This window comes from Cucurbita moschata, unplaced genomic scaffold (genome assembly GCF_002738365.1).
Source record: "Cucurbita moschata cultivar Rifu unplaced genomic scaffold, Cmos_1.0 Cmo_Scf00004, whole genome shotgun sequence".
Lineage (NCBI taxonomy): Eukaryota > Viridiplantae > Streptophyta > Magnoliopsida > Cucurbitales > Cucurbitaceae > Cucurbita > Cucurbita moschata.
Genome location: NW_019268520.1, coordinates 2,273,155 through 2,284,990, shown reverse-complemented (window position 1 = coordinate 2,284,990; position 11,836 = coordinate 2,273,155). Strand labels below are relative to the sequence as shown.

General features: G+C 35.9%; 1 protein-coding gene across 4 annotated transcripts; it reads left to right on the top strand.

Annotated features, from left to right (window-relative positions):
* Positions 1-2,954: 2,954 nt before the first annotated feature.
* LOC111442226 (ABC transporter C family member 14-like) lies at positions 2,955-11,336 on the top strand. Of its 4 annotated transcripts, none has more exons than XM_023079533.1 (12): positions 2,955-3,059; positions 5,424-7,595; positions 7,823-8,143; positions 8,217-8,303; positions 8,405-9,025; positions 9,114-9,278; positions 9,349-9,643; positions 9,730-9,944; positions 10,029-10,334; positions 10,415-10,478; positions 10,583-10,822; positions 10,901-11,001. In XM_023079533.1, exons 2-12 carry the CDS (start codon positions 5,499-5,501, stop codon positions 10,999-11,001), a joined length of 4,512 nt encoding a protein of 1,503 aa, XP_022935301.1. In that variant the 5' UTR covers positions 2,955-3,059; positions 5,424-5,498. The 4 variants fall into 4 exon arrangements, with proteins under 4 accessions (XP_022935301.1, XP_022935302.1, XP_022935303.1 ...); XM_023079534.1 differs by lacking the exon at positions 2,955-3,059 and adding an exon at positions 4,134-4,455; XM_023079535.1 differs by lacking the exon at positions 2,955-3,059 and adding an exon at positions 5,108-5,287.
* The last annotated feature ends 500 nt before the right edge of the window (positions 11,337-11,836 follow it).

Sequence of the window (11,836 nt, the reverse complement as noted above, 5' to 3'; positions counted from 1 at the left end):
TTCAAATTGATGAGGACGTGTCACATTATTGGCCAATGCTTCTACCAACCAAGTGTTTTTTATTTATTAAAAAAATAAAATAAATAAAATTTAGGAAGTAGAAAATAATGGACGGTTTAAAATTAATCTATTTAACTAATAAAATTTTTATCCCTCAACTATAAATTACTCTATTGTAGGTCTAAAACTACACTCAGATGAACCGTAAAACAAGTTGTGTTTGTATATATAATTATTACAAACAAGTCGATGAACCATAAAACTATATCTGTCATGAACTAATGAGAGAGTGGAACCCATCGGTCATAAACTATCCCTGTTCCTGCCATATGTTGTAGACATATCTAATGTTGCCATTATGAAGTAGGCCATAGAGCTACCAATTTTATAAAAATACCTCGTATAAATTGACTTGTCATCTTTCTAAAAGTACGGTCTTGTAAAAGTTATCTTCCTTTTCTATCCTTAAATAGTGATCCTCTTATGAGAGTAGAAATTCAATTAGTGATAGAGACGGAGTAGTTAGAAATACTATTGAGGTATTATTGTAGCAGGTAAATTTATTTGAAAATGATGACATTTTAAAAGGGGTCTAAAAGTCAAAAATTTAAATTTGATTATTTGACCTCAATAATTGTCGTCTTAAAAGAGCACATTTTTGTATCCAATGTTAAAAGATCTACGTTGATGGGAGAGAGGAACGAGTGTCAGCAAAAACGTTGGGATACGAAGAAGGTGGATGTGAGATCTTACATCACTTGGAAAGAGGAACAAACCATTCTTTATAATGGTGCGTAAACCTCTCCTTATTTTAAAACCTAAGGGTCGACAAGTCTGAAAATAAAAGTTTTAATTATAATAAATGTGGAAGAATGTATAAGTTGAATAATATAAGAAAAGAAATTTGAAAAGAAATTGAGAGAGAGATAGAGACCTAGAAGGAATCTTGTTTAATTGGTTATGAACTAATGCTGGGCAGCTGAGGTCATCCCTTACGTTCTATGAACCCTACTTTCTAGTGATTTTGTTCTGTTTTGTGATTGGACCACAATCATTCAAATCTCAATAATACATATATTTATTTAACTCATGGGATCAAGAATTTCCGAGATTTCTTCATATTTGTTAAATGGAGTCGTAGACGGAAAATATATTGCTCGTCCTCGACTCTACCCCTTATCGTTTGACTTTTATAAGTGTGGAAAATTACATTGTAAATTAAAATTAAGTTCAAGTTATATTTGTATTATGTGTTATTATCTTTTTTAAAGAAAAGTATATTGAAAAATGAAAATGATGTACACAAACAAATATTTTTTAAAAAATATTTTGATTGAAATAAGAGGAAGAAATGAGGACGAAGATGGACAACTCTGCTCCAGTAGATAAGAGTGTTAGTGATAGGCTCGAAAAGGGTTGGATAGAGCCTCGATCCATAACCTCACAAGTGTCGACATGGATTTTGATACAAAACTATATAAAATATGAAAGCTGGTCAAATTTGAGGTCAATCAAACCCATTGGAAGCTCGAACAGGTCGTGTGACCATTTGCCAAAATTAAGTCTACTTCAACTAGACTAAAAACGTCCCATAATTTACTATAAAGGCGGCTTAAGCGCGCTATCATATGTAATGTCATCATTTTGAAAAGTAACTTTTCACCGTTTAAAAAAACACTTCAAGGAAGCTTTCAAGAGACGAAATCATAAACACTTCCAAAGCGACAGTTTTGAAAGGCCCCCAATAACTCATTCAAGCCCATTAAAAATGCCAAATTGCAAGGGTAACACCACATTTTAATAATACAACTCTCACATCAAAATAAAAAGCTATTTTATCATCTACCTTTGTTTGAAAGAGAAATTGTCACATTATGTCATATCATATGCTTTTATTATATCATAAAGTTCCTTCATATTAATGTTAGGGACCCTAATATAAAGTTTGGTATTGATTTATATTCAAATAGATTATTTATTTATTTATTTATTTGCATGGTTTTTAAATTTGGAGGGACCCATATTTCCCCCTTTCAGCTTCACGTGCCAACCCACCGAATACTCATGGAATGCCATGTGATTTATTATTATTTTTTTTAATTTTCTTTTTACCTTGCTTCATTACACTTTGTATATAATATAATATTATTTTAATTAATGCTTCGTTAAACTACTAATTTAAATATATCTCGATTAATTGATGCCAAAATCTCTACTCCTCCTTTGTGTAATTAAATTAATACAATAAAATACTAGACTTACCGTCAACTCCTCTTGTAATCTTTTTGGATTGTTTTATTGATCGATATCGTGACACAAATATATTTAAAATTAATATTTTCGATTAATTGTCTTAAATTTTATTGAAATAATGTACCGTCAGTGAGAATTTGACTACAACAATATAATAATGTTTATTTATAAGGGTAGGTGGATTTAATTATAGACATATATTTATGAAATGAATTAGATATAATAGAATAAGTTTGGTCGACATTTTCTTATTTTAGTCAATTAATCTTTAATGAATGGGTCATCTCACATCAATTATTAATTGATAATATCGATAATATGAACAAAAAATCATTAAATCATTGAATAAAATAGAGGGGTCGATTTCGTAGGGATTAATTGGAGTTTCAATTCAAATTGGTATCTAAAATATGGTATTAAAATTTAAAATCAAATTTATATTATTTATTGTACTATAAAAATTAAAAAGAAAAGAAAAGAAAACTAATTAATGGCAGGCGTAACGGGCGGCTGCGAACCACTCATCTTATCAACCACATCGGAAAAATTCATCTCCAAAACTATTCTTATCTACCAAACAACCGAAATAAGATAATTGAAAAAAAAAGAAGAAAAAGAAGAAAATAAAATAAAATATTATAAAAGTCCAAATATTCGCCAAATTCTTCTCCAAGCAACAAAATTCTAGTTCACCTTCTTCTTCCTTCTCTCATCCCTTTTTAAAACCCTTCTTCTTCTTCTCTCTCTCTCTCTCTCTCTCTTCTGCACCAGATTCCTCCATTAATGGATTCTCTGTAACTTTCAAGGTAAATTCCCTCTCTTATTCCCTTTTTTACCCTTTTTTTTCTTTCTTTCTTACGATTAAATCTCCTCCAAACAAGGGTATATCTGACTTCTGGTAAATACGAAAATAGTTTAATCAATAAAATTTATATTTTTTGGAAGATTGATCTCTCCGTTCAATCAGAAAATATAAAAGATTTATAATTTAATCCTGTTTTTTTTTTAAATTTATTTATGTTAGCTTATTATTATTATTTCTTTTGGTAGACATAATTAAGTAATTACTATTACTAACACATATGGAAAAAAAAATTAAATATTACTGTGAAGGGTAAAAATTGATATTAATTGGTTTAAAGTATTATTTAAGAAAAGTACTAATTTTCAATCATAAACAAATACATGGCAACGAACATTATTAATAACTTGGAGAATGACCTTAAAACTGTCGTCTTTTAAGGTAATAAAAACACAATTTAATGTCTTTTTTTTTTTTTAAATTTTAATTTTATGTTTTTTTCTACTATGATATTCATCTCAGTATTATTTATGAGATTTAATTTTTTTAAAAATAAATAATAAAAAATATGTGAAGTACAAAATACATAGGTTAAAGTTGATTTAAACTTTGATTTATTAATTAAGTTTCTCTCAATTATTCCTTTTATCATTTAATATATATTCAAAATTATTTATCCATTATTTGCGATTATTTATATATATATATATATATATTTTTTTTAATATAGGTATTATAAAAAAAAATTGACTAGTAAAATATTAGTAGTTAAAAATATGTTTTTTGATTTTTTTTTTAAAAACATAATAAAAAAATGTTTTTTTTTCTTACGCTTCCAATTTTACCCTTTTAACTTTTAAAAAACAAACAAAATACCTTTTAAAATATAAAGTAAAAAAAGGAGAAAAAGATTAGGTGAATATTGATATTATAAATATATATTTTAATTTGTAATTAAAAAAAAATGTTGAATTTCTTTCACCTACTTCTTCTCCCACCATTTAATTAATAAAATTTAAAATTAATTAGTATTTTATGTATTAAATTATATTTAATAAATAAATAAAATTGCTGTTAGTAAACTGGAGGAGGATTTTTTGGGTCGCCAATGGCGATTAGTTGGAGGTAGATGGTTATTGGCCTTTGATGTTTCACAAGAATCAAGCCAGTCCATGTCCAGTCAAATTCATAGCTTGCTGAGGCGCTGTCATGCCCTGCACATCTCTCAGGATCCTGCCATTTCTCTCTCTCTCTCTCTTCCTTAAATACCCATTTTGATGAACTCCAAAGAGCGGCTACGGACTACGGGCAAGTTTTAGCCGCTCATTCGTTTCTTCTTCATTTGGGATTTTGCTTTTGAACCTCTGGTTTTTTGAAGATAGCTCTCCATTCATCTTCAGGTTTTCCCCTAAAATCCTGTTGGGTTTTCTTGTAACCTCTGGTTTTACAGAGCTGTTCCTTTTTTATGGATTCTTGATGGGGTTTTCCCCCTTCATGATCTGCACTGCAACGCTGTTTCAACGAATCATTTCTTTTTTTATCACATGGGTTTTGCTTAGACACTCTGTTTTCAAGGAATAGCACCATTTTCCTCCCATTCTTTCGTGTTCATGTTTCGAGTTCCAAGAATGAGCTGTAGACGAGTTTTCACAACAGGTTTTACATTAAATTCATTTGGGTTTTGCTTGGAACCCACGGTTTATAAGGAACCCCTCCCTCTAATGGACTCTGGTTCTACTTTTTTTCACCTTTTTTTAAAGTCAATAAGCCACTTTTTCTCTCTCTCCACCCTGTTTGAGTGTAAAACAAATAGACCGGTCTTTCCATGTTAATTGCTGTCTTTTTTTGTATATGGTGTTCGGTGAATCTTTCCTTGGTTATATCGTATTTTGCTGTGTTTTTATCGCCCAAATGCAACGTTTAAGATGGCTCTTCAATTTCAGATAATGTTCTTGATGTATACGGTTGCCCTTTTAAGAGCATAGCATGAAGGAATAAGTTCAATCCAATATTTGCTGCTTACATTTGGTATATTTCCTTTTTGGAGACAGTATCAACCATTATAAAGATGGAATAAACCTCCATCTTTATCCTCTTCTAGAAGATTTTGTCCATAAAATTTGTTGTTTATGTGAAGATGAACTCGGTGTAATAGCTCAGACCATCATTTTGTTCTTGAATTTGCCTCAGATCTGTCAAGATCGATGGCCCCATATCCATCCCCTCTTATTTGTATGACAACTTTTCTTTGCCACATGTTTACAGTTGATTTGGCTCTTTTCATTGCTTTGAAGGTCTTTGTTTGGTCCAGCAGAGCAAGGGCTGTCATTATGAACTGATTTTGGTTTTGTTGCTTTTTACTTCTCAGGGAATTAGAGGAATAACTGGACAGTTCCCAACTAGAAGATGATCCTATAGTGTTTTGTGCTTAGAAATTTTAGCCATGGCTTCCTCTTGGTTGAATTCACCTTCTTGCTCCATGATTCCATCCTCTGAGGATCAAGCTCTTGGATCTATATTCCAATGGTCACGGTTCATTTTTCTTTCACCTTGTCCTCAAAGGGTTTTGTTATCCTCCATTGATGTCCTGTTCTTGCTGTTTCTCATAGCTTTTGCATTGCATAAGTTATGTTCTAGACTCCGGTCGGGTGATCGGATGGACTCTGATGTAAGCAAACCTCTCATAGGTAGCAGTAGACCTCCTATAACGACCAACATCTTGTTTAAACTCTCTCTAATTGTGTCTAGCTTGTTATCCATCTGCTACCTTGTTCTAAGTATCTTGACATTTTTCTCAAATGATCAATCGAAATGGAGGATTGCGAACGGGGCGTTCTGGTTGGTTCAGGCATTGACTCATGGAGTGATTGCTATCTTAATAATCCATGAAAGAAGATTTGTAGCTGCTAAGCATCCACTTACACTTCGAATTTACTGGGTTATGAACTTCATTATAATTTCCTTGTATATGGCATCAGCAATTATGCGTTTGGTCTCTACTAGAACAACTGATGAACTCAATTTGACTTTGGATGATATAGTTTCCATAGCTTCATTTCCATTATCAGCTGTTCTTCTATTTGTTGCCATGAAAGGATCAACAGGGGTTATGGTGGGTGTATCAGAAAAGGCAGAATTCGATGGACACAGTGACACGATCGAGTCGGTTTCGAGTAAATCGAACGTGTCTTTATTTGCTTCAGCATCTTTTGTATCGAGGGCCTTTTGGCTATGGATGAATCCCTTGTTATCTATGGGTTACAAAACCCCTCTCCAACTAGAACAAGTTCCAACTCTTTCACCTCAGCATAGAGCTGAGGAAATGTCAGCTCTCTTTGAATCAAAATGGCCTAAACCTCATGAAAAGTCGACTCACCCGGTTCGAACGACGTTGCTCCGTTGTTTTTGGAAGGAAATTGCCTTTACAGCCTTCCTTGCTATTGTGCGTACTTGTGTCATGTACGTGGGGCCTGTTCTTATTCAACGTTTTGTAGATTTCACTGCTGGAAAAAGTAGCTCTCCTAATGAAGGATACTATCTTGTTCTGATTCTTCTAGCTGCCAAGTTTTTTGAAGTTCTTACCACTCATCACTTTAATTTCAACTCTCAAAAGATTGGTATGCTCATTCGATGCACTCTAATTACTTCTTTGTATAAGAAGGGCTTGAGGCTATCATCATCTTCAAGACAGGATCATGGGGTTGGTCAGATTGTGAATTACATGGCTGTTGATACTCAACAGCTCTCTGATATGATGCTACAATTGCACGCTGTATGGTTGATGCCATTACAAGTTGGTGTTGGTATGACACTTCTCAGTGCTTATCTAGGCCTTGCTACACTTGTAACACTGCTTGCACTTATCGGTGTTCTTATATTCGTCGTGCTGGGCTCGCGTCGGAACAACAAGTTCCAATTCAATGTAATGATGAATCGTGATTTACGAATGAAAGCAACGAATGAGATGCTGAATTACATGAGGGTGATCAAGTTTCAAGCATGGGAGGAGCATTTCAATGATAGAATTCAAGCTTTTCGTGATTCAGAATTTGGATGGCTAACTAAATTCATGTATTCAATGTTTGCTAATATCATAGTCATGTGGAGTGCGCCAACAGTTGTATCAACTCTCACCTTTGGGGCTGCATTACTGTTAGGTGTCAAACTCAATGCCGGGACAGTGTTTACAATGACAACTATCTTTAAGTTGTTGCAGGAGCCGATCCGAACGTTTCCTCAGTCGATGATATCGCTTTCACAAGCGATGGTCTCCCTTGGGAGGTTGGATCAGTTCATGTTGAGTAAAGAGTTGGTTGAAGATTCAATTGAAAGAACTGAGGGATGTCATGGGAATGTTGCTGTCGTGGTCGAAAATGGCCGATTTAGCTGGGACGACGATGCGAATGGTGAAGTCGTTTTGAATGATATAAACTTGAAAATTCAAAAGGGAGAACTTGCAGCTGTGGTTGGGACTGTGGGATCAGGAAAATCATCTATTTTGGCTGCAATTCTTGGTGAGATGCATAAACTGTCAGGAAAGGTATAGTTTCTTCTCATAGAAAGTTTTATGAACTTAACTGTTTGATAAGCTAGCAGTCCAAGATTTCATCTCGAAATCGATTGGAACCAACGACATGTCGATGGTCCACGCTAGCTTTATCCCTAAACCAACGCCGACCGACCAATGATCACCAGTTTACATTTAAACACACTCAAAACACACAAATGATTACTTTTCAATATCTTACATTGCAAACTTAACAACAGGTTCATGTTTGTGGAACAACGGCTTATGTTGCTCAAGGATCATGGATTCAAAATGGCACCATTGAAGACAATATCTTATTTGGTTTGCCTATGGACAGAGAGAAATACAGGGAAGTTATCAGGATTTGTTGCTTAGAAAAAGACTTGGAAATGATGGAGTATGGAGATCAGACCGAGATCGGTGAGCGCGGTATTAACCTCAGCGGCGGGCAGAAGCAGAGGATACAACTCGCCCGAGCTGTCTATCAGGACTGTGATATCTATCTTCTCGACGACGTATTTAGTGCTGTTGATGCTCATACTGGCTCTGAAATTTACAAGGTACAAATGTTGTTGCCTTTTTTCCTCCCATCAATATCAATTTCTCAACTGATCTGTAACTTTGAATCTTCAGGAATGTGTAAGAGGAGCTCTCAAAGGCAAGACCGTGATACTTGTTACCCATCAAGTTGATTTCTTGCACAATGTTGATTCAATCTTTGTACGTTCTTGAAGACTTGAACACCATCTTTATTCATTGAGTTTTGGTTTTCTCAATTAGATGACATTTCTTTGATTCTTTTTTGATGATTTGTATGATAGGTAATGAAAGATGGGACGATTGTTCAATCTGGAAAATACAATGAACTAGTAGAGAATGGTATGGAGTTTGGGGCATTAGTAGCAGCTCATGAGTCCTCCATGGAAATTGTGGATAGCTGCAATCCTACGCTCGAAGTTTCGTCTCCTAAACCTCCTCATTCGCCGTCGCTGCATAGGGAAACCAATGGTGAAAACAGCCATTTGGATCAACCAGAGGCCGAAAAGGGTTCATCAAAACTCATCAAAGATGAGGAGAGGGAAACTGGGAGTGTTAGCTTGGAGGTGTATAAGCTTTATTGCACTGAGGCTTATGGCTGGTGGGGAGCTATAGTGGCCTTGTTACTCTCACTAGTGTGGCAAGCTTCTTTGATGGCTGGTGATTATTGGTTAGCATACGAAACTTCAGCCGAGCGCGCTGCGACGTTCGACCCTTCGTTGTTCCTTTCGGTATACGCTGCAATCGCTGCCATTTCAGTGGTGTTGGTGTTAACAAGATCACTGTCTTTTGTACTCATAGGACTCAAGACATCCCAGATTTTCTTTTCACAAATTCTTACTAGTATCTTGCACGCCCCCATGTCGTTTTTCGACACCACGCCATCCGGAAGAATACTAAGTCGAGTAAGTTTTCCCACCACGAACCAGTCTTTCGATCCAATTCTACTTATTACGTCCCTCCTAACCTTTATTATCTCATGTTTCCATTTAGGCTTCAAATGATCAGACCAACATTGATTTGTTCATCCCCTTCTTCATAACCATTGCTACTGCAATGTACATTACAGTGCTCAGTATCTTCATTGTCACATGTCAATATGCTTGGCCTACAGTTTTCCTTGTGATTCCACTTCTATTTCTCAACGTTTGGTACCGGGTAAGGATATCCCGACGCATATTTTGTTTCGTTTCTCGACCTCGTGCTCTAATTTAGTTTCATTTTACAGGGATACTACCTTGCAACATCTCGTGAATTGACACGTCTCGACTCAATAACTAAAGCGCCCGTAATTCATCACTTCTCAGAAAGCATACAAGGAGTTATGACCATTCGCTCGTTTAGAAAACAAGATCAGTTTTGTGAAGAAAACATTAGAAGAGTAAACAATAATTTGCGTATGGATTTCCACAATAATGGATCAAATGAGTGGTTGGGATTCCGTTTGGAATTGCTTGGAAGTATAGTGTTCTGCATTTCAGCAATGTTCTTGATCTTACTACCTAGCTCCATTATCAAACCTGGTACTGTGAATTGTTCTTCTTCGTAGAAAAATAGGTAATGTTGTCGGATTGTTGTTGCTAACTAACACTGACATTACTTATTGCAGAAAATGTTGGATTGACTTTGTCGTATGGATTGTCTTTGAACTCTGTCATGTTCTGGGCCATTTATATGAGCTGCTTCATTGAAAACAAAATGGTTTCTGTTGAGAGGGTGAAGCAATTTTCTGTCATACCACCAGAAGCTGCATGGAAAATTAAAGACTCTCTTCCTCCCTCAAATTGGCCATACCGTGGCAATGTTGATCTTAAAAATTTGCAGGTTAGCTTTTGAGATATCCACATGTTCTTCATAAGATCAAGCTTTCTTTCTGCCATTTCATTTCATTTTTTTCTTGTGCGACAGGTTCGATATCGGCCGAACACGCCTCTGGTCCTTAAGGGTCTTACTTTAAGTATCAACGGAGGAGAAAAGATCGGTGTCGTTGGTCGAACCGGGAGTGGAAAATCAACTCTGGTCCAAGTGTTGTTCAGACTGGTTGAACCTTCAGCAGGGAAAATTATTATTGATGGCATTGATATAGCTACATTGGGACTTCATGATCTAAGATCTCGACTCGGGATCATTCCTCAGGAGCCAGTTCTTTTCGAGGGGACGGTTAGAAGCAATATCGACCCGATTGGCTTGTATTCTGATGATGAGATATGGAAGGTAAAAATCGATTCTTTATATGCTTTGTCCATTGATTGTTTTAAGAACGTCACGTTACTCGAATGTTATCACTGTTTCAGAGCTTGGATCGATGCCAACTTAAAGATGTCGTGGCTTCGAAGCCCGAAAAACTCGATTCTCCAGGTGGTTATCTCATAATCTCATCTTCTCTTTGTCTTAAGTTTATGAATGATGGCTTCTCCCTTCTGAAATCAATGAAATAATCATTTGTTGCCAATCTCAAACAGTTGTTGATAATGGAGAAAACTGGAGTGTCGGACAAAGGCAGCTTCTCTGCCTTGGAAGGATCATGCTAAAGCGTAGTAAGCTTCTATTCATGGACGAAGCAACTGCATCAGTCGACTCGAAAACCGACGCTTTGATTCAAAATATCATTCGAGAGGACTTCAGAACGTGCACGATCATAAGCATAGCTCATAGAATTCCCACAGTCATGGATTGTGACCGAGTTTTAGTGATCGACGCAGGCAAGTTCTCTTAACTCGACACGATTTCGTTGGTCAGCTAGAATAACAAACTAACTCCATTTTATTCATATTCAATAGGTAAAGCAAAAGAATTTGATAGGCCTTCTCAATTGCTTCAAAGAGCAACACTTTTTGGGGCATTGGTTCAGGAGTACGCCAACCGCTCGTTAGACCTTTAAGCGTGCGCCGTTTTGCAAGTCGTTTGGCTTCTCGACGTCGTGTCTCGAGCAGCAATGTGTTGGGTTTTGCAGCTTGAGGTCGGGTTTTGTTTTTGATGAGAAGAAAATTATGACAGGATGGAAGGCTGTGCATCCCAATATATGGGGCAAAGATATAGGAGCCCTTCATCAGTCCCTTGGGAGCATTTGGCTGTGTTTCTTTTGGAGCAAATTTAGTAGGTTTTGTCAACTAATTGTGCTTATTATTGTATTTCCAATAAATTACTGGAAAAGAAATTGAAAAATATGAAAAATTCTTGCTCTGCATCGTCGATATAAAAGCGATAATTGGCATAGAATTAGTCTCCAAAATTGACGATGCTTCTTTTCATGGTAAAGTTCACGACTCGTTAGCCTTCTCATTCCCAATGTTTGATCATCCTCTTTGATCAACAACTAATAATTGCTTTGAAAAGCTATTACCTCACTAATTAGTTAAACAATTGTGAGCCCGAGACGAAGAGATTTTCTCCATTTGCTCATCAACGTATAGGGTATTAGCAACGAGTTTTGAATGTTGTTCCCTTCTACTGGTAGGTTATTACGTTGGATGTGCTCATCTGCATTTGGAAACCCCACTTCCTCATTTGACTTGCATTGCAGTGGCAACTTTACGTCAGGCACAGTTTGGTTTTTTGGGGTGATAGTGGAAAAGTTGATAGATAAGTCACCCTTACTGCCACTAACCGTACATGAGATTTTCACATCGTACGGCTCCTCGTTCAATTCTTTCGAAGTCATTGGATCCTTTTCCTCGTTCGAGAATCTCCTCCCCTCTTCCATTCCGTCCCAAAGA

Excerpts from the sequence above, each read along its gene's own strand:
- LOC111442226 (XM_023079532.1), top strand. The coding sequence starts at position 5,499 with ATGGCTTCCTCTTGGTTGAATTCACCTTCTTGCTCCATGATTCCATCC. Across the intron at positions 7,596-7,822 it reads TGCATAAACTGTCAGGAAAG|GTTCATGTTTGTGGAACAAC; the intron begins GTATAGTTTCTT and ends ACTTAACAACAG. Across the intron at positions 10,823-10,900 it reads AGTTTTAGTGATCGACGCAG|GTAAAGCAAAAGAATTTGAT; the intron begins GCAAGTTCTCTT and ends CATATTCAATAG.